Here is a 24208-nt window from a genome sequence, read left to right as displayed (position 1 = left end):
AGAGGAGAGAGAGAAGGGAAAAGAAAAACCTCCCATAATGTACAATGCTAAACTACCGCAAACTGTCAGGAATTATGTTGAAGCTGTCAGCCAAAGCACCCTTCATGGTTTAGACTTTCCAGTTCTCACGGGCACGTGAACGAAGCACAGCTAGTGCTGGTAGCTGCGCTTGCTTCAGCACAGGCTTTGGGTACCCTTACAGTATCTGTTCTCATTTACTCTTGCAAACATGCAGACAGCATGCAAACGTGACTCCAGGGAGAGGGCAGGATACAGATCCATCTTTAATAATACCAGCCTGTACCTCCCTTTCAGACAGTAAAAACCACTATCCACATCCAAAAGACTACTGGTGATGCACTAACTTGTAGAGAGCCCAGGTGTGATTCAGGCTGATCTTCATGATGCCTTTCTGAGTCAAGGAAAAGGGTAGAGAAGGCCACCAAAGAATCCCTGGTGACCGCAATACCTAAGTGACTCCACTAATCTTCACAGGCTTAATCCTGAGTTAGCCACACACTGGCCTGCCAACATGGCACCAGCAATGCGGGCGCTACTGAAGACATCGTGAAATCTGCCAGACCAACTGCAGGACTGTGGATAATGGCAAAAATCCATCAAAAATGAACTACCATGACTTGCAATAGGACAAATCATTGTTCTCCCTATTGATAAAGAATCACACAAAGGAACACCGCATACACATATCATCCTGTCAACGGTGCCAAAAAAAGCTGCAGAAACTTATGTAAGCAAAGTCCATTATCTAATGTGTTTCTGTAACCTGGAAGGATATCAACTGAAGGTCTTACAAATAGCACCTCCCAAATCGCACAGCTGGCTGTCTACTCCCCTGAATTGAGCAGGTAAATAATGGTGGCTATTAGGGATGACCACTTTCCAAGTGATCAGGCAGCACCCTCCCTTGTACCCATTGCCACGTGACAGCTAGCTACTGAACAAAGAGCAAAGAAAACACGGACCACAACTCCATGATCACCACCACCCTGATCCTGTAACTGTCCCTTGAAGAGCCAACTTTCAGTTTTGGAACATGACAGTCCCATCAGCCACCCCTTTTCTCACAAATGTAGGCATGCAGAACATGTTGCACCTCCCAGCATAATATGCAGCATGGCACAGTTTCTGTCTTGCACTCAGTCTTGATACAACTGTGCCAGCATTTGTATGACCATGATCAAACACAGAACCATGCTGTTTCACATTACTGTCCCAGTGCCAAGACACAAACAACAGCAAACAACATAGCGTATATATGTTATAATGCTTTTGTTTAGGTTCTTTTTCCAGGCCCGCACTCAGCTCAAACTGGTTTTTCTCTTCCGTGGTAACAACTCAGAACTTCCCCAGAACAATCCAGGATTATAATCCAGCCTACGCAGAATACACGTAAGATAATTAATATAGAGCTCAGTTGCCTAACTTGGTGTAGAGAAGTTTGTGTCCCAAAGGTAAAATTTGGGCATAATGATACCAAATGCTGTCACTTGAGCCCTTTTATAAATCTAGTCTTACTCTCAAACTGCTTCTTGCCGAGTCAGTACCTGTGCTTCAATTATGGAGCCTTTGCAACCAAATAACTCTCTCAAGAGAATGGAGAGGTCAAAGAGATCTCAGTGTGAACAGACCTTATGGACAGGTTAATAGGATATGTCTTTTCTGTCCTGAACCAATGGACTTGTGCAAGAGAGGTGAGGAGTGGCAAAGAAAGCTGCAGATACCAGTTCACTTCAGTACCTTCTGTAGTGTTACCGTGAAACAGAGATTACTGGTAGCACCAGCACAATGGCCCCCAAGAAAAGGAGTAGTCAAAGCACATACAAAGACCTATCTTCTGTCATTTGTTTTCTTCTTACACTGCAGTAGCATTAAAAGCATTCTATGAGATGACGTAAAACTAAATCCCATTATGCCTTATGGCTCCATTACTTATGGGTCACATTCAGAAATGTCTAGTAATGGAAAGCAGTGGATTTTTCAGTGCTACTCCATTTTGCTCAATAATTTGGCCAGCACTTAAAAAGTCACATCTGTTTTAAGTAAACTTTGGTATCACAGTCACTTTCACTCCCATTTCTTTCTGCTCCCGGCTAGCAAAGCTTGAGAACATAGTCCTGACTTCCTTCAATAACTATCTGTGAGATTCCTACCAGGGGCCAACTTTCCACGGCTTTTGATAACAAAACTCTCCAACGGGCTGATTAGTCATCAGGCAATGAAATAACTCTTGGCATAAAATAATGGTCTTCCAGTAGAGGGCTTTAAAAAAAAGAACACAAACAAAATCCACCGTGCTCCCCATTTGGATTCCCTAACAAAATTACATTTGATAATGACACCGTTACCTGAAATAGAGCTAAAACAAATCATAAAACATGTATGTGGTCATGACTCAAAGATCCCTTCCCTCCACGCCCATCCAAGATGCCTGACACATACTTTTGCATGTTGTCTATTTACAGTTACCTACCTGGGCAGATAACCTGAGATTTGGATACTGAACAGGGAAGTATACACGAAAAAGGCAGACCAACAGATGCAGCTGGAGATCTGGAGTCTTGCTCAAGCTCTGCATTGGGGACATGGCAATAACTCTTAACTCTGTGTCTGGTGAAGTGGTACTTGGCCTGTCTAGTGTCCAACTCCAGCCACCACTGCCTTTCAACAAATTCTACTTCTTTTAGAGCAGGTAAACAGGAAAGGTCAAGATTACATCAAAAAGGGAGAAACAAAAACTAAGGGATGAGTCTGTTTGACTAGTTACATACAAACTAGCAACCCACATCTCAAAAAAAAAAAAAAAAAAAAAAAAAAAAAAAAGCCCTATTCCTCAGGCCATGACATATTCCAAGGGCAAGCACTAAAGGCTCTTCTCTTGAAGTCAATATGCAAGCAAGCACGCTAAAAAGCAAGTAGGGCACCTGACTCCAAGTTGACTCCAAGTATCCACAAAGACAGGCTAGAGTTTATTTCCCAACATGCATGCTTTTACATTATACCCTCAGCAGAAAAAAAATAAAATCCACTTCTGTAAATTACTTAACAAATTAACATTTCTTCCTTGCTTTCTCAAAAAATTTTTTTAAAAAAGGATGTAGACTGCTTCAGAAAGTTTCTGAAATTAAAGGATACTCAACTTCATAAACTTAGGACAAACACTACTTTTAACTTCAATTCCCAGCACGGACATTAGGTTACTAGAAGTCAAGATGAGGAGTATTCCTGATAATTTTTCTTTTAAAAATTATTTTGTACAATAAAAAAATAATTTAATTCTACTTTTTGACCTAGTAGCAGATTGAAAAAAAATTACAAACAAGGATAACTTTTTGTTTTTAAAAACACCAACACAAGACAAGAATTCATACACTGGGTCTGTACGTGACCTTCATGTTAAGCATGACCAGAAGAACACATGGCTCAATGCAGGATTCTGTAATGGTTATATGGCAGGAGTCCGTATTAATAACCACAAACTGCCTTTTATATAAACAATTTGGTAAACGACGGTATGAGTTAGGAATATTAAGCAATGCAATCTCTTCAGCGTGCAGACAAGGGAGTTCTGCACTCCCTTCACGTGAGGTTGTGCTTGTGACAGTCTGCTCTGCTTGAGAAGGACTGGCTGTTTGGCATGCAGCTACCCAAGGCCATCTCCAGCACGTTCCACTCCCCACAACAGCCAACCCCCTTTGGGGCAGCTGCTGGCCAGGCAAACAGCTTTGCCTTTCCCGGCTCCCTTCTCCTCACTCGGGCTCCTATAGAGTTTCCAACCCCAGAGTCCCATGGCTCTGCCCCCAAGCTCCCCTAGATGAGTTCATGCTCATTTGTGAATATACTCTTCATTAGAGCACAGTACTGAAGTTATCAACAACCTTATAGCACTCTCCTACGATAAAATCTGGAAGGCGGCAAGCTGGTCCAGATATAATCTATGTAGGACAATGGCAAAATGCACTGAAGCTTTCTGAGTTTTGGTACTCCTTTTTATCAGTGACCTTTGTAGCCCAGGTTTCCTCTGTTTACAAGAGCTTTGCTGATTATTCAGATATTCCTGCACATTTCAGTGAAAGATAAATTCATTATACTCTATATTTGGTCAGAAAAAAAAAACGCATCAGACAAAAATTTCTTAAATTCTAGCATCAGCTAGGCCCTGGACTCTAGATGCTAGGTTTTTTTGAAGTATTACAGGCAAACAGTGCTACACGAGCCCCTCAAAATGCTTCACACACATATTGCTACAAAGGTCCCTCAAAGATGGGGATGGCAAATATTCCATTTTACCAAGTTACAGCATGTGCTCAGACATAAAGTGCAAACAACTCAAAGGCACACAGCAAGCCTGTAACACACGTGGAGATTCAACCCAATTTGTCTTAACTCTCAGAACCCTGTTTTTAATTGCTGGATCATTCTTCTTCCATAAAGGATGATTATCAAGGGATGAGATTAGAAAAGACCAAACCTTAGACTTCAGTGCAAATTTCTTTGTCTTGTGGATTCCACCCAGACCCATGGAGTATTTAAATAATTTTTTTTGCATAATTTTTAATCTCTTATGACTGGTAGGATATGGAAAAAGTCGCCCTCAGTTACTATACATATATACAGCACCATACATACTCATTTTGAAGTGTTTATCTATCTGGCAGACAATGAGAGCTTCATCAGGCCAGCATATAAAAATAGATGTGTATATATTTTCTAAAGCATATAGGTTCATAGGCCCTGTAAGTGTTCCTGTATCATGACGTTAAAATTTCTAGAGGTATTATAGATGAATGCTATCCAGTTTTACAGGTATGCCAATAATTCTAATTAACATGCCTCTTTCATTTGTTTCACAGCTCCACAGACAAATTCTCCTTTTCGCTATTAAAACAAGAAGTTTCTTAGAAATCAAACCACTTACATAAAATATGTAGGATTTGACCAATAGAAAACAGTAGTCAAATAACAGTGATACTTACTATCTTAGAAATCAAGACTACTCATGACCAAAAATAAATTTTTAAAACTGAGAACTATGACTGAAGTTTAATCATGAGAAAAACAGAAAAAAAGCAAGTTTCATATTGAGTAGCGAGTTTCACCTCATACCCTAACTGGAATTTCTGTGACTTTCCAGTTACAAAATTTCAACCTTCTTTCCACTCCTTAAAGTGCAATTGGTTATATGCATTTGATTCCTCACTCTATAAACACAGAGCCCAGTGTCAAACAAACTACACTAAGAGAAGTTATCTTTAGAAAACATTGCAACTCCTGAAACTCTACTACACAATTTGTGCAAGAAAAAGTATGAGGCTAGTTTTATAAAGCAAAACTTTACTACCTAGATGTACTCCATAAAAAGAAAAAAACCTCTAGCATCGAGATAGAAGCTAAATTCATCCCTTCACCTAAAAAAAAAAAAAAAAAAAAAGCCTCTATAAACTGTTTTGTCCTGGAATGCAGAAAACGCAAGTTAAACAATGTCAGTTCCAAGCCAGAAGTAAATATAAAGTAGAGTTTCCGGAATGAATGCGTAAATCTTCTTGGCTCTGCCTTTACATTTTTAAACCAGCCCATGTGTTTATGTTCTGAACTTTGTCCATTTTCTAAATGAAAACAAAACAAAAACAACCAAGAAATACTTCTCGGCAATAATCAGGTTCTTATTACTTTCCAGGTGTTGGTTACTGCCTTAAGTGTAAAAGCAGTTATGTTTCTATTCTTGACACTTGGGAAGAAAGGGTGTGCTTCCACAGAACCCAACCTGTCAATTTTTAATTAGTTTCAATACAAACTATGCAAACACCAGAAACAAGCAAGAGTAATTTCATTTTGCAAGCTAATTTCTAACAACAACAAAAAAGCAATAAGGACTATTGCATACTCTGTTGCTATTATTTGCTGTCAGTAATAACTACCTCATTTCAAGAAAACTGCTTCCTGCTTGATTTCTTTTGTCTTGGTTCACAGAAAAAAATTATACCACTACATTACCCATCTGCTTGCTCTTACTAGCTTCTGAACTTGCCGAACAATTCCAATTAAATTTAACAATGAAGAAAGCCTCAAAGAAAAAAGTTCCTACTAATTTGAGAAACTTATCTGATACCAAACTAGTACCTAACTGAAAGAATTCACATAAATTCAGTATTCACCTGCCTCACCTGGCCTGCCAGCCAGCTGGTCAGTGCTAGACAGCTCTGAATGTCATCAGTGCCAGATAGCTCTGAAGGTGCTGCCTCTATTCTCAGCACTGTAACGTACCTTTTGTAATGTACTTCCTGAATAAAACTAGATGTTGCAAGTGTACAATACACACAATGCCATACACCAACTGTCTCTTTCAGGCCATAAAACATGTTTTGGTTTGGTTTTACCCCAACCGAACCGGATGCATACCAACCCAGTGCTGGAATAACTTCACACTATGATTTTTACACTGTGACTTAAAGAAACAATAAAGGCATATGCCAGTTTGTATGTTCAGTGTCTCTTCACAAGCAACTGTGTAACAACTTCAGCAAATAAAATATGAAAACTTAAAAAAAAATAATCCACTGAAGAGGAACTTGCAATAAACATTGAAGGTGAGAGATCAGATTGCAATGTACTGACTTCTACCACAGCCACAAACGGTAACTCCTTCCTCAGAAGTAAACCACATCTTAGAAAGTACGGAAAACTCCAGGCACGTAAGAAGAACAAATAATATTTTGGTCAATGGTTGAGTTTCCTTGTCCCAATGGGACAAGGCTCTGCTGTGCCCAGCCTGCCGGGGGGGCCATGGACCCCAAAACAAGACCCTGGCTCTGCCACCCCAGAACAGGACCCTGGCTCTGTCACCTCCGAGCCAGAAGAAGTAACAAAGGGCATACTTTATTAGGGAGAAGTACTAACAGGCTCCTTAACCTGTAGGATTTACGGCCATTTCTTTCTGAAGCAAATTTGCATGCTTTGTTTTGATTCTGTCAATGATTCAGATGCTATAGTGACAGAATTCATCCAGAGTTAGACAGGGAAACATTTTTCTACCAAAAAAAAATATGTTCCATTAAGCACCTAATGATGTACAGGCTGATACCAAGGTCACCACAATGGTCTGGATCCAAGAGAACTTGTCTCTCTTCCTGAACAGCCTATACATGCACCTTTAAACTCACTCCCAGATTGCCTTCCATTATCTGGTGTTACAGCTATAAAGACAGCGAGTGTCATGCTGGAATTGTAAATATCAACCTGCCTCCTTTCGATTGACAAGTGTGATCACACATGTTTCTGTGATATATCTTCCATCACTGCCAAGCAGAACTGCAAATACGCCTATATCTCAAAACAAGGAAAATGGATGTTAGCCACTGATTAAGCTTCTGTTTAAATAGCAGGTCAAGGAACCTTCTTAATTCTACATATTGCAAAAAGCAAAAGGAGGAAAACAAAACACTCTATATACTCTTTAACAGCAACAAAAGGTGGAAAAACAAATGCTGCCACTGTCTTTTACTGTCTCTTACTTTTTTTTATTTAAATTCAGTGCATGAGAAAGATCCTTCAGAAAAAAAAAAAAAAAGGAAAAAAAAAAAGCTGAGACTGAAGAAGTAGGTTGCAACTCATTGCTTTATTTCTGTGCTCCATATAACCTCCCCAAGAAAACCCTCTCTTTGGTGGAAATGGATCAATGACATCCAATCTTGGCAGCAGCATGAACACCGGGTCTTTCCAGTAGTACTTAGAGAAGTTCATGTTAAGAACCTTCAATCTAGAGGCTGTGCCACACTCCCAAAACTCCCCAAACACAAAGTCAAAGGAGAAACACTTATATGTTTGCACAGAAAGCATACCTTTCCTCTCGCAAGCTTAAACTGTTCCTTGACTGAGACATCCCAAGATCCCAAGACTTCCCAATCTCTTTATACATCCCACAGCCTGCATCTGTGCTGAATGCAGTGATTTGAAAGATGGACTTTAAGAAGGCATGGCATTGTTTCTCTTCTTTTTTCAATTTTTTGAGGCCATAACCTGAAACAATTACAGAGAGGCCATGTTCATATGACAATATATTCCAGATAGACGGCAAATTAAGAGTGCACTTCAAACAGCGACTCCATTTTATTAATGTTTCTAAGAAAGCAAAACCAGAAGAACAAATTACTTCTTTTTGCAAGGTGGATAATGGAAATGAATCTGCATCTACTCCCACCTCAACTGCCAGCAGCAGCTACATTCCAGTAGAAGGACAAAATTGACAGATTAGCAAGGAGGATATGCAGATAAATTTTTATCAAGAATTGAAGTTAGCAGTATCCAAGACCAAATAACCATCTACCTTCTTTCAGACCAATTTTTTATACATGCATTAGCTATTAAGTAATATTTCCTGTAGACCGAGGCAACAGGAAGGAAGGCAGGCTGTTAACTTTATATTTAAATTACCTCAGAAATGCTTAAATAATGTAGTGGTGAAGGCTAGATCAGAGTTTCTCATGTTTTGAGTACCTATTAAAAACCAATAGAGACAGATAAATTACCAGCTAAAAGATGGCTTTTAGAGCAAGATTCCTGAACATTACTCAAAGGTATTGAACGAAATGGCTGGAAAGAGAAAACACTGTGCATTAAAAACAGGGGAAAAAACAGAACTTAAGAGAAAATGATGACTGGGTCTAGTACTAAAAAGACTTATGAAGAAGCAGATCTATAGAAAGTACTGAATCCTAACTCCTCAATTTCAACAGAAATTAGGCATAAATGAAAAAAACAAACAAAACCCCAAAAAACTTGGCCCTTTAATGTTTAATAGTGTCTACTATTAAGAACTACATTTTTGAAAACTCATTCATTATGAAAAAATGTTTTTTATTAGAATGGCAGTAAAACATTGTGTTCAAAGCCTTAAGAAAATTTTAACATACATCTATAGTACACATCTTACTTGTTTCCGACTGCGCGATAGTATCACAGTTTCAGAAAAGAACAAGAAATTTCAGATCCCAGCTCTCCATTAGACAAAGTTTTTGTCATTAAAGTTCTTAACCATTGTTAATCCAAAAAGAGTGTTTAAATATATTTACTACCTTGTACACATCCATTTACAAAACCTTAAAAAGCAAAACTTTAAAATTCCATGATCAACACCTATTTCAAGGACTTGTGACATTAGTCTGCACTTTTTACCAAAGGCAATTATTGGCTGAATGATGGAGTTCCTTAAGCACCAATGAAAAGCAGTGTTAGAGCTGCAGAGACAGAATCGAACAGGGAACAAGTTCAGTGATGAAAGTAATGGGAATCAAATTAAAAGGACCAGCTAAGTCCAATATATACCCATTCATGGGGTCATCCAACAAAACGACACAACAATGCTTTCATGGACAGACTGAGTTCAAGTTAACCCATGCCCTGCAACAGTTACAAATGCCTTAAAATTCATGGCAAGGGATTTTATTTTTTACACTAGCATAACAAGCCTATCATTAAAATCAAAATGAGAAAACACACCTAACCTTTCAGCCTGTGCTCTCAGGCTAGCAAGTCTGAAGGTTGACACTTGGTTCCAACTTGTAATCATCCCAACACTGAGGATTCTGTACATCTTTTATTTATAGTCTACACTGAAGCTTTGCAAGGAATGTTTTCTTTCCAGTGCTGGGCAAGGATTTCTCTTCTTCCTGTCAAGTACATTTTACAATAGATACATCTGCTAGAAAGTTATACTATGATGAGACTATCACTATTTATATAAACACATTTTAAATCTGCATCACAGGGATTCAGAAGAGGTTGAGGCTGTTATAAAGTTCTATTATACAAGCAGGATGTTATCTGGAACAACTCCGAGCAGGAAAGATCATGTTACTTCTCCTTTCAAAATATATTTTATACAGCAATTTTCTAGTCCCTCCATTAAGGAAGTCTTCATAATATTTTCTAATTGACCCTTTTAGCCCAGCTTTACAAAAACCACTTTAGTCAAATAACTGGAACAGTATGTGTAAGAAAGCTATTCTCATTGTCAGTTTTTACCTGCTCAAGCTCTGAGCTACAAATTCTTGCTCTGATGACTTTTTCTTAATATCATTAAGCAGAGCAATTTAAGAGGCAAACATACAAGTGAAAAAGTCCCTCTGTTGTTACAGTATGGTTTTTACCACACTGCCTTCCATTATCCAGAGTGTTACAGAAAAATGAGGCAAGGCTGACTCAACTAAAATTTGGAAATTTTTTATTGTTTCATTCCTTACGATTTCCTCATTTTATCTATGGTCCATAAATTACTTTTCTGAGCAGCAATGCTAAAAGGATGCCTTTTATAGAAAGTGTGGCAAACTTCACTCTGTGACTACAACCTGTATTTTACTGCCATGCACTTCAGGCACCCCTGCCTGTCTACATCCCCCTTCATTTCAGATCTCACACTTTTTTCTATGGCATGGTATAATTTAAAACGCTGAATGAGGCACCAGACTTTTGATTAGCATCATCTTTTTGATGTAGCCCCAAAACCATACGTCTTCTAGGTTACTTGCCATATTGATTTAAATCTTGATTCATGTATTGCACTGCCTAGAGACTGCAAACAGAAATTCTGTGCGAGTACTTCTGCTACCAAATGCACAAAATCTTAAAATAGAGCTCTTCAAATTTTTAAATGAAAAGTAGAATTGACAAACATGAAGAATTTCTTCAAAGAAAAAAGTAATCAAGCCAGTCAATTAGAAAAGTAAAACAAGAAAAGAAAACAAAGGACACTCAAAGTCAAACTTCACCCTCTTAACAACATCTTGTTAGATACTATAACTGAAAGCTGATCTACAGAACAAAACTGTATTCTATAAATAATAAATAAATAAATAAATGAAGTTTGTAATTACTTGTCATGAGCAAAATTCACAGTAAGAACATCCTGTTCAGTTCCATAAAGTGAACAGGTTATCACTCCTACCCAGCAATGGAAAGGGTTAGCCTGAAAGGGTAAGGGCTTTTAGTATAAAACCTCTACATAAAGCTATCAAGCATTATTGATGTCATCATCCAAGAAAAAAAAAGAGTATTTATTTCCTTTAGAATTCTCATAAGGCTGCTTTCAAACAATACCATCATTGATAGATGTTTATGGAATAATACCTACTTGTATAGGTGCACATTTCTTTTAATAGATTCACCTAGCACGTAGTAACTCATGCATGCATGGACTTTGTCTTTTATGCACCTACACCCATGTAACAACCTACAATATAAAAAAAGACCATGTGATAAATGTATCATCTGCAGTAAGATCAACCCCTTTTAATTCATGTACGTCAAAACCTATTCCAGCAACAGAGAATACTGAGCCATTTTAAATGGCTCTCTTTCTCAAAGCCTTCTCCCTCCCATCATTCACTTTTTAAAAAATCACTCATCTTTTTAAAGCACAGAACTTTTCTAAAATTACACTCACTTGAAGCTCAAAAGAAGAGCTGCAACGTGGAGCGGGAATAGTTTTTCTATAGCATGACTTCCAGGCATTCCCATTAAAATAATAGTTGGTGAGATAACCACTCTGATTTTTATTAAGCACTAAGGGACATTTCATGAAGTGTTTGTTAGATACTACACAATATTTCATTTTTCCATCAGCACCAAGACCCTCTTAGCTCTCTACGAAGACTGCAATTGTACCTGCGGTTGTACCCACATGCCTATTGACTTTCTTGATGATGATCACTACTGTTTCTTTTTTAAACAGAAAACGGTTGCGAAGAATCTGGATTCTACATTAAAATTTAAGTTGAAACTTTCATTAGAATACACACTCAACAGAATATAGGTGTTATGAGTCTCCAGACATAGCAATATGACAGATGACCCACGTCAAAAATACTTAAAAGATCTCTCAGCATCAGATGACCAAGTTCATTTTCATACAATGCACTGACCACTAATTTTAGTTTGTTTGCATTTGTGTTCCTGTGAAACACATTTATAAGCGAAACAATTTCAACAGAAAATTTCAGGACATAAATTTGGGATGTATATCCAAGGAGACCAGGGCTGTATCTGGGTAGAGAAAATAAGAGCAGAGAATTTAATGCGCTCTGTTCTTTTCTCTTCCTCCCCTTCAGTTCTGTTCCTCCTCCTTCCTCTTGCTTTTTACCTTTGTATTTTCCTTTACCACACACAAACTCCTTTTCTGCCTCTATGTCCTGCCTTCCACCTTGCCTTCTTACTTCTTTCATCACTGTCCTGACAAATGAAATTTCCCAATCCAGAGATCATCTTTGATACTGGAAAACCAAAAGCGGGGCAGCAGCCCATACCTTGATTAATCTGTACCTTGTGACCTAAATGCGCAATTTCCAAACCATATGTTCCAGATTTATAGGAGCAGCTAAGGCCAGTAAGTCTGCAGAGATTTGACTATTTAAGGTAGATTTCCCTCAGACTGAGGTTTCTCATTCGACAGAATTAGAGAACAGAACGCAATACTTCTGCATAACAGATTGGGGATAAACTCTGAGATATAGATGTATTTAACCAAGCTTAACTTGCTGACAGATGCATGAAGCACCTCTGTCTGTGCAGGTTACAAATGCTAGGCCATTATGTTGGGTTTTATATAACTTCAGTAGGAGTAAATTCTAAAAGCAGGCACCTTCTTGACATTCATGGATTCATCTTTACTCTCTTCACTTTAAAAAGGCAGTTGTTTTTTTCATTCATGTAGATGTATAAACAGGAGTAAACAAAGGGAACAAAACACATTCAGCTTCTCTGGGAAACTGAACTGAAGTCAGCAAGTAACACAAAACTCCTAGAGCATTGCTGAGGAAGCCAATTCTTTAAAACAGACATGATACGTGCAAGAAACGGAGCAGTGGTATGCAAATGTTAGTACTGACACTGTTTATACCTTATCATTCATAATGCAATCATTGCAAACTCATGCCAACAAAATTTTATTTCTTCCTATACTTACTGAATTAATGCTGCTCTCCTTCTGAGCTGAGCAGCCAGCAAAAATCAGTTTCAAGTTGTTACTTTAGAGAAAAAGAAGCTGGAGATACATTCTGTTCTTTCAAATTTTCTCCTGCTTCTCTTAAATACACACAAACTTTAACAAAATAATAGCAGGCAGAGACACCTTCACTTATGAGCGCTTTTGTTTTGAGCAGGGGTACATATATACTTTTGAGTGGAGGCTGCTATCATTTCAACTAAATTCTTAACACAAACGCACTTTTTTTAAAAAAAAGAAAGTGGTTACAGAAAAAGTATGCTTTTCATCTACAATCACATATATACACGTCTGAGAGGGAATCACAGTCCTTACCACAAGGACTATTAATGCTACCCATTACAAGCTCACAATTTTAGTTGCTTAATTGCTTACAATTTTCACAAACTAAGTTTTTGGACTGCAGTTTTCCCAACCTGAATACTCCACCTGGGTCAAACTAAGGGATCTACAAAAAAAGACACTACCTGCCAACTTGCCCAGGTTTGCTCCCTAAAATAACTGTTAACACAAAGAAAATATTTTAGTTTGCTCCTGTCAAAAATACCAGAAACCATTACTTCAAAAAGCTCTATTATTCTGAAGATTTATAACAAGGATTGAAAACTCTGAGTTTTTGTGACTGTGACTACTACGTAAGAGTGGCCAGTAGCCATCCCCTGCCTACCAAGACCCACTGAACCAGAAAGGCACCCACCCACGCAGCTAATTCCCTCCCAGAAAACTGTCTTCTTCCCAAACATTCACCTTGAATGGTCTCTTACACACACTGTGCTCTGAACCACAGCAGACAGACAGTCTGGAAAAGTGCAAGGAGACTCAGCCCAAAGCCTTGCGAAGGAGTGCACCACAATGCCACGCTCACACGCTCTCAAGGGACTCACCTGTAACTGGAAACTTGACTAAACTGCATCTGCAGTAAGGCTGCTCCAGCGGGCGCCTGACTGGGTTTGTCCTTATAACCATACAAACAATGCTTTATTTCTTCTTGTATTTCAGGTAAGTGACTGTAGAAATTATTAAATCTTCATTCCTAAAGTTGGTTAAACACTTATCAGACAGTAATGCTTTCAGCCACCACCCATCGTAACCCAGATTTTAATTTGAATATACACATTCTTAAGAAATTCACATTTTGCTGTATGGTCCCTGATTTAACGATATCCTACGACAGCCTATACACATTTTTATATCGCCCCCTTGCTCTTACTGACTCCTTCCACTGCTCTAATCTACCCGTTGTCATCGCACAACAGACTTGCAGGAAGGTTACAAACGGTTCAGTGCTTTCTGGGTTTGTTTAATTTCAGGAAGAAAGCCATAAGTAAGGTTAGTAGAACTGATGAAATATCATTTATTATCACAAAGCCAGCATGGATGTGGTTCTATGCTAAGTCTTCTCTGATGCTCTGGTTTCTACAATTTACCTATTACTTCAAAATTTGTGTATATGCATAAAGCAATTCAGACTCAATAAAGGAACTAAAACAAAGACATGCCTTTAACATTGATACTGTAAGCCAGAATACGTATGTTTTACCTAAGGAGTGATCTTGTATTATTTGAACATAATCAGTAGGTGAAGCTGAGATACATCCTTGCATTTTGTAGCTCAAGTTTTTAAGGAAGGTACTCAAAGCAACCAACACACCAACAGAAGGACACAGGGGAGGAAAGGGACAGCTGTAGTATTTTCCTGTTAAAATACATCACTATCTGACAAAAAACACCAAAACAAACCAAAGTAAAACAAAAGAAAAACAAAGTAAACCAAGGCTACGTGACGCCAAACGGTACATGCAGCACTGCAATTTTTGAGTTTAAAGAACAGCAATGTTACCTCTAACAACATCTCTCCTAATACATATTAAGGCTAGATGAAATATAAACTTTTAGCTACGGCAAATATTTAAAAACAGCTGTTACAAATGACATGGGTTGTTACCCATCTAAATAAGTTGCACATCAACATGTAAGCAGTAAAATATAGTCATTTGTAAAAGAACAAATAACTTGGCATTTTCAAATTTTTCCAGACACAGTAAATTTTAAGATGCACTTCAAACCTGCAAAAAGTTAGAAGAATTTGCTCAAGGGGCTCTTTTATTATATGTCCTATTCAATTTAGTAATTGCTGTTAGTATTAGTAGGAATTAGTTGTCATCACTGATTAATGCTAATACACCCGTGTAGGACAACATATATTAAAACAACCAACGAAACAACAACTAGGAGACCTAAAAATCACTCCCAAATTAAGCTGTGTGTTCAGAAGGGGATGATCTAAATTCTCTGAAAAGAATGTCATTTCAGAGGTCACCTTAACTCCAGGTGCCGATTCAGAACTACAACACCAATATGACAAAGTTCTCCTTCCAGACAACGTAACTGCTTTTATCTTTAATTTTGGCAACTGATGCAACAGACACAGGAGAGGGCCTGAAGTGATTTTAATTCATGGTTCACATATGAGTCAATCCCGAGTATAGGTTTTCTTCTTTTAAACACAGCTTATGCCTCAGCTTGTCATTTCTGAAACAGGATAATGCTGATGTACCTTCCAAAATGCATTTCAAGGACAAAACTAATACTGACAAAGAGTTCAACTGCAGTTCTTGTAGGTATTTAGAAACACGTACTGGGGGGTGGAAGGTTGGAGACAATAGCATTTACAAGGAGCACTCAACAACGTTCTGTTTAAAATAATTAAGGAACACTATCAGCTTGACATTTCAAGTGCACTGTTTTAGCAAAGAAAAGATACCACCACCAGGTCTCAGCTCCTTCCCAGAGGTTTTTATTTTACATCTGCTTATAAGCTTTGTTTTCCTCTCCTGTATGAAAACAGTATACAAACAGGAAAAACTGACTATTCAGAAGTAGTCTGATTATTCATAAAGACAAAAGAAAAAAAAAGAAAAGAAAAAAATTTTCCCTCCAACTTAAGTTCTTAAGAAAAAACCCTCCAATTTAAACTTAAAAACTGCTACTTATAGAAACAGAAAGCAAAAGCACAAAAGAAATATGCTTTAAAATTGGTATTTAAATCCATTAACGATTTGAATGCGAGTCTATGCTTTCAGTTATTAACAAAAGGCTGAGTGGATGCATTGTTACGTTACCTAAAAGAATACCTATTCAGGGCAGACATAAAATTTGAATTTAAAATACACACTCCTGCACAATCCACGCATACACAAGCACACCATTAGTAATCATTTACTAAAACTTGCTATTCACCTTCCACACTGTTTCACAAATATTTCCATTTTTGTTACTTTTAATTATTAATTATTCCAACTGACGGAGATTACAAGCCATAATACAATTAAACTTTAAAAATGCAATACTTTAAAGGGGTTTTGTCAAATGGGTACATCTGTTAGTTAAACTAAGTCATTTTAGCATGTCCCTTAATGAGAATACTGACAATAATGGCTTCCCTTCTTCATGATCACGACAAAGAGAGTACAAAGAGAACCTTGACTACAGGTATTCTTTAGAAAAGCTTAGAAAGCTTCATAAAACACCCTGTAAAGTTTTACGTATGTAATACATACATGCTAATAAATCAAGCTACATTTCTGCACTTCCCTCCACACAATGTTCCAGTTCTCCATTCACCAATGAGTCTGTTTTGTGTTATAGTAATTCATGTTTTAACACCATGTCTAGTGTTAGTGAATTAAGATAATAATTTTGTTCTTCCACATTATCCCCACTTCTGTTTTCAAAGACAACAAATTTCCAGATTTTTACTAATCTCACATAATCAGCATTAAAGTTCAAAATTACCACATAAATCTGCAGAACCTCACTGACAGATTCGAGTTCTCATTTAAATACACATAGTATAGCTGCAAAGAACAGATGAAGAGAACGGCAACAGTTTTAGGGTCTTAGGACAGTCTTAGACATAAAGCCTTTAGAAAACTTACCCAGCTCTTAAACATCTGTATTCTTTTCCTGACGAAATGCACATCAGACATTATTTTACAAACTGCACTGCTACTCATCTAGCAAACAGCTGGCTTCTGTACTCCACTAAGTAAATCTACCTCCAGCATGACCTGGAGGGATGAATGCTTCAATGATCTGATGAGCTAGACTTGGATTTCAAGCTGTTCTCAAAAAAATAAACTAACGGTAAAGATGCTTGGGCGCTTTCTGTTCTCCATCTAACCCCACCGACTGACCCCTCAGCATCGAGCCGTATTGACCGACCCTTCAGCTAGGCTGCTCACCACACAAAGACCAAGCACTACACACCCTTCAGAGACAGCTACGACTTGCCCCATAAATGAGCCCCTCTGGGGCTGACACAGCCCCTACATAAGCCCACCAGCCACACGAAGGTGAGGTGTCATTAGCTGCCAGCAGAGAGGTGCTGCCCTCCAACACACGGGTACCGCACGCGTTCTCTGCCGGCCTCGCCGCCACGCGTGCTCCGCAGGCCCTTCCAGCACGCAGAAAATCTCACCCTGGCTTTCAGGAAGAAATTATGTTTTCAATTGTGCTCTACTTTTTGAAACACGGATTAGTACATCTACGTGAAATGCTTAATCAAGGGCGTAAATACAGTAACATGCCCACGGCAGGTGTTTTCTAAAGCAGACGCAGCACCGGACTAATCACACAACGTGGATTTGCTCTCTTGTGCCCTTACCAGAAGGAAGCGCGTAGGTTTTCTGTCAGGGGTATTACAGGCCCGTACGCGCTAAGCCGCACAGCTGCGGGCTCCGCCGGTACCGGCCGCGCAAAGGGGCTGCCCGGGAGGGCCAAGATCGCGGCGGGAGACGGCACCTCCCGTGGGCTCCGCCGCGGGGCAGCTCCCTCGGGCCAACGGCGCAGCCCGCCCCTTCCCACCCACCAGCCGCCCGGGCCGACGTGCCCCGCCGCGGCCCCCGCTGCCCGCCGCCCACCGGCCCCGCAGCCACCCCCGCACCGCCCGCGACCACCGCGGCCTGTGCGCGGCCCCCCGGCTGCCCCGGGGTCGCCCCTCACGGCGCGGGGGGCCGCTGCAGCGGGAGCCCCCTCCCGCCCCGCCCGGTCCCGGTCCCGTCCCCTCCCCAGCTGCCCACCTGAGCCCGGAAAGCTGAGGGAGCCGCCCCCGCCCTGCCCGCCCTTCCCGGCCGGCTCGCTCCTTCCCCCCCGGGCCGGGCGCGGCGGGGGGCCCGTACCCGGGAACTGCTGCTCCTCGTCCTCGCCGCTCTCGGAGTCGGTCTGCATGGGCTCCTCGGCGAAGTTGACCCCGCGGGCGTCGGGGGGGGCCCGGCGCGGCGGCTGGCTGCCCCTGTCATGGCCGGGCGCGGGGGTGCCCGCCTTGCGGCCGCTCGCCTCCTTCTCCGCCTTGGCCGCCGCCGCCGCCTCCTCCTTGAGGCGCCCGAAGTACTGGAGGGCGAACTCCAGCAGGTCCCCGGGCTGGCTCCGCAGCACCTCCACCGTGAAGCCCTGCAGCAGCTCCGTCAGCCCCGCCGGGATGGAGATGCTCATGCCGGGGCCGGCCGGGGGGGCGCAGCCTGGCTGGGAAGGGGGAGGGAGAGGGGAAGGGGAAAGGAGGAGGAGGGGGGAAGAGGCCGGGGCCGGGGGTCCGCAGCCCGGGGACGAGTCGCGCCCGGCGGATCGCCCGTGGGCAACGGCGAAAGGGGCGGGCGGCGGCGGCGCAGGTGGGAGCGGGCGGGGGGCGGATCCGCGGGGGGCAGCGGCTCAGCCTCGGCGGCGGCGCCTCCTCCCCCCGCGCCGGGGGAACCTCGCACACATGTGACCCGGGAAACCATGACAACCTCCCGCCGGGGACTGCGGCCCGCAGCGCGCCCCCGCCCGCGCCGCCGGAGGCAGCCAGCCAGGCGGGCGGGCAGGCGGGGAGGCAGAGCGGCCTGCCGCACGGCCCGCCTGCCGCGGACCCGCTGGGGCGGAGAGCCTCCCGGGGGCGGGCAGGCGGGCCCCGCTGCGGTGAGCCCCCCCGAGGCCTGCCGCGGGGCTCCCCCCGCCGCCGGCGGGCACCGCGGCCTCCCGCGTCTCCCCGTGCCCCCCGGGCTCTGGGCGCCTTTCCCCTGTGCCGGGTCCCAGCGGGGGCTCCCAACGGGCGGGCGCGTCCCCGCTCGCTGGGGGCCGCAGCGGGGCCGCCTGTCACCGCCCGCCGCCGCTGCGCTGCCTCACGGCCGCTGCCCCCTCACAGGGATGCGCTGTCTGTTCAGGGTCAGCGGTATGATTTAGGATGAGAGTGGTGATGCGATGCTAAAAAACCCATCCCGTTCGTCAGCTGCGTGTCTAAGGTCCGTGAAAAATTTAGCCAGAGAAGGAAACACTTGTTAAACAAAGGAAACAAACAAACTGCAAACAATAACTAACTAACTAAATAAAACAAACAAAACAAAAAAAGCCCACCTCCACTCCGATTTAAACGCTGCCGAGTGCCTGTGCAGGGCATAGGCACTCCTCCAAGCCATGCTGCAGAGATCACTCAGCAAGGGGCAAGTGAGTGCCACTTGCCATCATCTGGAAGCGTAAATGTCTTTAAGTGGTGATTACGGGTGCTGTGTTTTTCATAAGGTTTTATAAATGCTTATTGCAATCGAGATCCTTGGAATGTATGAAAACTGCATCATCCCCTGATTTGTAATCACCTCTGGGCTTCTCACCAACGTTTTGGGGTTCCAGAAATATCTGTTAGAATCTCATTTTTATGCACGAAACAAATTAACTGCTACAACATCTAAGGGTGGGACTACTTGGCTGTTTGATAACTGATTTCACTAAACGTTCAGCACTACTCAAACTGCCTTGAAATATATACTTGATAAGGGCACAGGGTAAGATAAACGGTCAAAATCTGAGTTTGTAATAACAAGATGCTGAAAGACCTGCCTTCAAGAAAGCAATGTGACAGCAAAATACAGCAATCGTTATGGTGCTTTTCACGCACATCTGGATCTCAAAGCCATTTTTAATCGAATTAGTTTCCAAGTGGAGCCCAGTGTCCCCTTTTGTGCATTTTCAAATGGAGCTTTCATCCAAAAGTGGCAACTTCAGTGTTATGGGCCAGGCAAATTAGTGAAGCAAGTGACCCATGCATGCACGGGCGATAACTGCTGCCCTGTAGCTGGCAAGAGACACCTCTGCCAATGCAGTTGTGGAATGCCTCTGAGCAACATCTTGTGGCTTCCTTTCTCTCTACAGGTAAAGCCTACAACTAGCCATTATGAAGTTCTTATTTGAAGTGAAATTCACTGCTGTTTAGCACTGTCCAGCCTGAGGAACACCTTCAAGGTCAAGCAAAGTCCTCTGGGGACAGACGTGAACACTCTCCGGGCTGCAGGAGCTCGCTCCAGCAGCAGGCTCTAAGAGTTGCTGCAGCGTCCTGGGGGGCCTAACCGCCTAACCCAGCACACCCATGCTTCATGCCATACCCCAGCGCCGCCATGCCCTGACCACAGCTGCCTTTGCAAAGTGCTGCTGGCGTAGCAAGTAGCCACATACATTACAATGGCCAAGAATCAAGTGTAGCAGGAGACCTGATGTCTGTACATTACAGCCCTTAGTCATTCTAGAGGCTGGTTTAGCTCAAAATGCCAGATTGGCTCCTTTACAAGTTTAGAGGCTTAAAACCCCTCTCACACCACTGAGAGGGCTGATCTGTTTGTCACCAGGTTGAGAGACACCTAAGCTCTGAGGAAATGTCTGGGAAGGGAAGTGCTGGTAATTGGTGCCTTCCAGGCACTAGGTGTTCTGTGAGCATACAATAACCCATTTACTGGAGTCTTCCAGGGCTAAAAGGATTGCCATCCCTGAGGTTTTCCCTTAGCCAGACAAGGCACTATTATTCTAGGAAGTTACCAGCGGCACAGTGTCTTTTGCCATCTAACTAAGGACTTCCCTAGCTTGCCAGAGCCCCCATCCTCCCAGACATGAAAGGAGATTGCTTCTCTTGAGGATATCCTCAAAAACCAGTCTTTGATGTTTGTATGCAAAACTGGGATAATTTGAATAAGAGATTCCTAAGTGGTGGTATTCTAAAGAATGATTCTTTGTTAAAACTTTCAAAACAGTTGTGTGCAGTGAGACTTATATTGACTTTTGGTGAATCTCAAAGGATGGCTGTGAACTTTGTAGTTCAAGTTGGCGTCATCTGGTTTCCTTAGATACTTTCTGTTCCAAGGAGCTTGTATTGACATTTAAATTGTTTTTAAATCCTCTTAAGGAGAACAGCTGTCCCAAAATGTGTTCTGTCTAGCAGAGTGAACAGTTAGGTGATGAGAGAATCAGCTCACACCTCTCCGAAGAGTTTTATTAGTTGCTACTAATTTTTGTGTCATCCCAGTTCAGCTGTGAAAAACATCTCGAAATGAAAGAGAATGTAAAAACCTTCAAAAATTCTTCTGTGCTGAAAAGGGATCGGGCAGAACGTTCCCCTCACAATTACCAAGAACATGACGTAACAGCATGTGTTGTCTCCTCTCCTCCTAGCCAACAGATGCACTCTTCATAACACGCTGCTTACCAGCTTTGCATGCCAATCTGTCCCTTCACCTGGTCTGAGGTGTGAAAAACTAGGAGACTTCAGCTAGCAGCTGAGAAATAGCAAGCACTCTGTCTCCCAGGTGACAATTCCGGACAGTATACTTCAGACAGTGGTTGGGACTGCTCTGTCGGAGATCAGATAATGAGGTCTTTTCTGATCGTGTAGGTGCCAATGAACAGGGTGCGGAAGGAAGGAACGACAGGCTTTCAAGCCTTGTCTTTACCAGAGTAAATGCAAATTTAGTAAGTTTTGTAAAATTCAACTAACAAAGTCCACCCAGCAGCCAACTACAAGCCCTTTTTCTGCCAACTTTCAACTTTCTGCCTGATGGGAACATCCTTCTCCAGTCCTTCCAAAGACATTTTCTCAAACAGCCATCTCCTGAGTAACCCTGGCGAAGCTCTGCAGCGCGATACGTGCCATACGGAGGGGGCACAAGTGTGCACTTCGTCTTGTCAGTGTAAGTCTGGGTAAAGCAAACTTTTCTCTTGAGTGGGAAGTAACTTCAGCAAGCACGCTAGTGGTGTACAGGCTTTTAAACTCCTCTCTTGGTTACCTCCTTGGAGGCAAGAGGGACTATTATTATCGTCTGCTTGGACCAGCTGCACAGCTAGCCCAGAATGAAGAGACCCTGATCTCTTGTCTATAGCAGTCTCTTTCCTAAGGTGGCAACCTGGGCCCAGCGGTGGCTCTCAATGGAGAGTTTGTATAGTACTGGCGAAAACACAGGACAAAACCTGGCTCTATACCTACTGCAGTGTAGTAGGAAAAGATGACATGCGGGTGTGGGAGATGTTACTCTCTGTATTTCCTGTGTTTTAAAGATTTTTGGTTTGTGTTATCTTAAACTTTTTGTCCTGGCTGTTGAAATTTTAAATTCAGACACACTTTGCATACTGCATGATTAAAAGCTGCTGCTGACAAGCAACCTGCAAATCCCTCCATGTTTTATATTTACTTCAAAATCTCTTTAGCTATATGGCAGTGTTTTTCCTTGCTGGATCTTGATCAAACAATAGCTGGTTTGTAAGTTCTGAACAACCACGGTTCATAGGAATAATCACGTACCCATTTCTGATCTTTTAAAATACCTTTAAAATGTCACATCTATTGACTTTCTTTTTTTCTTCTCAGCTCATGCAGGCTTACTAGGAAAATCTTGCTCACATAATTTTCTTACTAACAGTTTTTAATGGCAATCATTTGACCATAGATTTTTTCAGCAATAACAGAACTTGCAGCTGTGCAGATCCACAATTTCCTGCTTTTCTATTCTTCTCATTAGAATACGTTACTATTATTATTTTACCAGATTCATTACCAAACCCAAATCTGTTTATCAGAAAAAAATGTTTGCTTCTATCAACAACGTAAGAAACTAGTGCCTGTAATTCACGGATTAAATTTGAACACATTCCTCATGACTCTTCTTTTACTTGAGTCTCCTGTTCTTCAGCTCATACTCTTTGCCCTGCCTGTAGTTATTGTTCTGTGGATTCAAAACACTTAGCTCTTATCCTGCCTAATGTAAGTCTAGAATAGCAAGAACCAAGTAGCCATTTACACACTCAAGTAAAATTTTCATTTGCGCCAATGAGGGTTTTCCCTGAGCAAGCAGAAAGGCCACGTTCAAAACTTGGGGTGGAAGGAACCCACCGCAGGAGACACAATAGCAGTGAAGTACTGTAAATAAAATAGACCCTGCCATTTCCAGGACCAATTCAAAATCAGTTTAACCTGACGTAAGGTTTGAGGAGTTTCCTCCCACCAAAATGGCACCCTGCTAACCACTGAACAAGTGTTTCTTTCCTCTCCACTGTATCACCTTTTTAGCACTTGTAGGGCTATGCAATCAGTCAAATGAAAGGCCTGACAGAGCTGAGAAGAATCATCATTCTGACAAGGAGAAGAAAGCAGAAACCATGGCTCAGGGGTAGTATCAGACTATCGTTTCACCACCAACTGAAATTTAGGTTGGCTTACACTGGTCGCAAAACCAAGTCTTCAAACAACCTCATGTACTGAGATAATGGTAGAGATATGTCAGATATCTGGTCCGAAGAATCTCAGAGCATCACACCTTTTGACCTCAAGTCCCTTACTATTCCACTAGCCCTAGTCCTTCTTAACCCAAAGCTGGACTTTCCAGAAAGTAAGAGCTTCATGACTCTACTGCAAACTCTGCATACAACTGTTATGATTCAGTGAAAGAACAGCTGTGGATTTCCATTGAAATCTATCTTTTGTCGGTCTTGATATTCAGAAAATACTGGATACCCTCTCTTAGAAAATCAGTCCTCTATGTGCCTCAATCTGGGCACTCACAATGACCTGTAATTTCAGAAAAAGTTGACTATAATTTTTAAAGTCAATATAGTGCTGAATTTGCCATTAAAAGTAAACCTTGCCATTTCAAAAGTAATGACATAAAATGACAGTGTAGATGTAGTAGACTTTGGCTATTTTGAGGATCTTATTTCATACAATGTCCTACTCCGTTTATAAAAATGGCATTGTACACTGCCAACACAACCTGTTAAATGGCTAACAGAGACATGTCTCCAAGTAGCTGACAACAGAAAATTATCATCAGATGGAGAAGTTCCCCAGGAATTGACAGTAGGCTGCTTCTGTTCAACACCTCCTGCAGTCATTTGGGAGCAAGTGTATATGTT

General features: G+C 41.8%; 1 protein-coding gene across 3 annotated transcripts in view; it reads right to left on the bottom strand.

The window, feature by feature from the left end:
- PRKAR2B (protein kinase cAMP-dependent type II regulatory subunit beta) overlaps positions 1-18760 on the bottom strand; it is a 92221-nt gene extending 73461 nt beyond the window's left edge. Inside the window, exon 1 of one of the 3 annotated variants that reach the window (XM_056341378.1) lies at positions 18094-18760. In XM_056341378.1, coding sequence (XP_056197353.1) covers positions 18094-18505 — 412 coding nt within the window. In that variant the 5' untranslated portion in view covers positions 18506-18760. The remainder of the gene's footprint in view (positions 1-18093) is intronic. The other 2 variants (XM_056341376.1, XM_056341377.1) reach the window with 2 other exon arrangements.
- Between the last annotated feature and the right edge of the window lie 5448 nt (positions 18761-24208).

This window comes from Falco biarmicus, chromosome 5 (genome assembly GCF_023638135.1).
Source record: "Falco biarmicus isolate bFalBia1 chromosome 5, bFalBia1.pri, whole genome shotgun sequence".
Lineage (NCBI taxonomy): Eukaryota > Metazoa > Chordata > Aves > Falconiformes > Falconidae > Falco > Falco biarmicus.
Note: the sequence above shows the minus strand (reverse complement) of the source record. Positions and strands in the feature narration are given on the sequence as shown.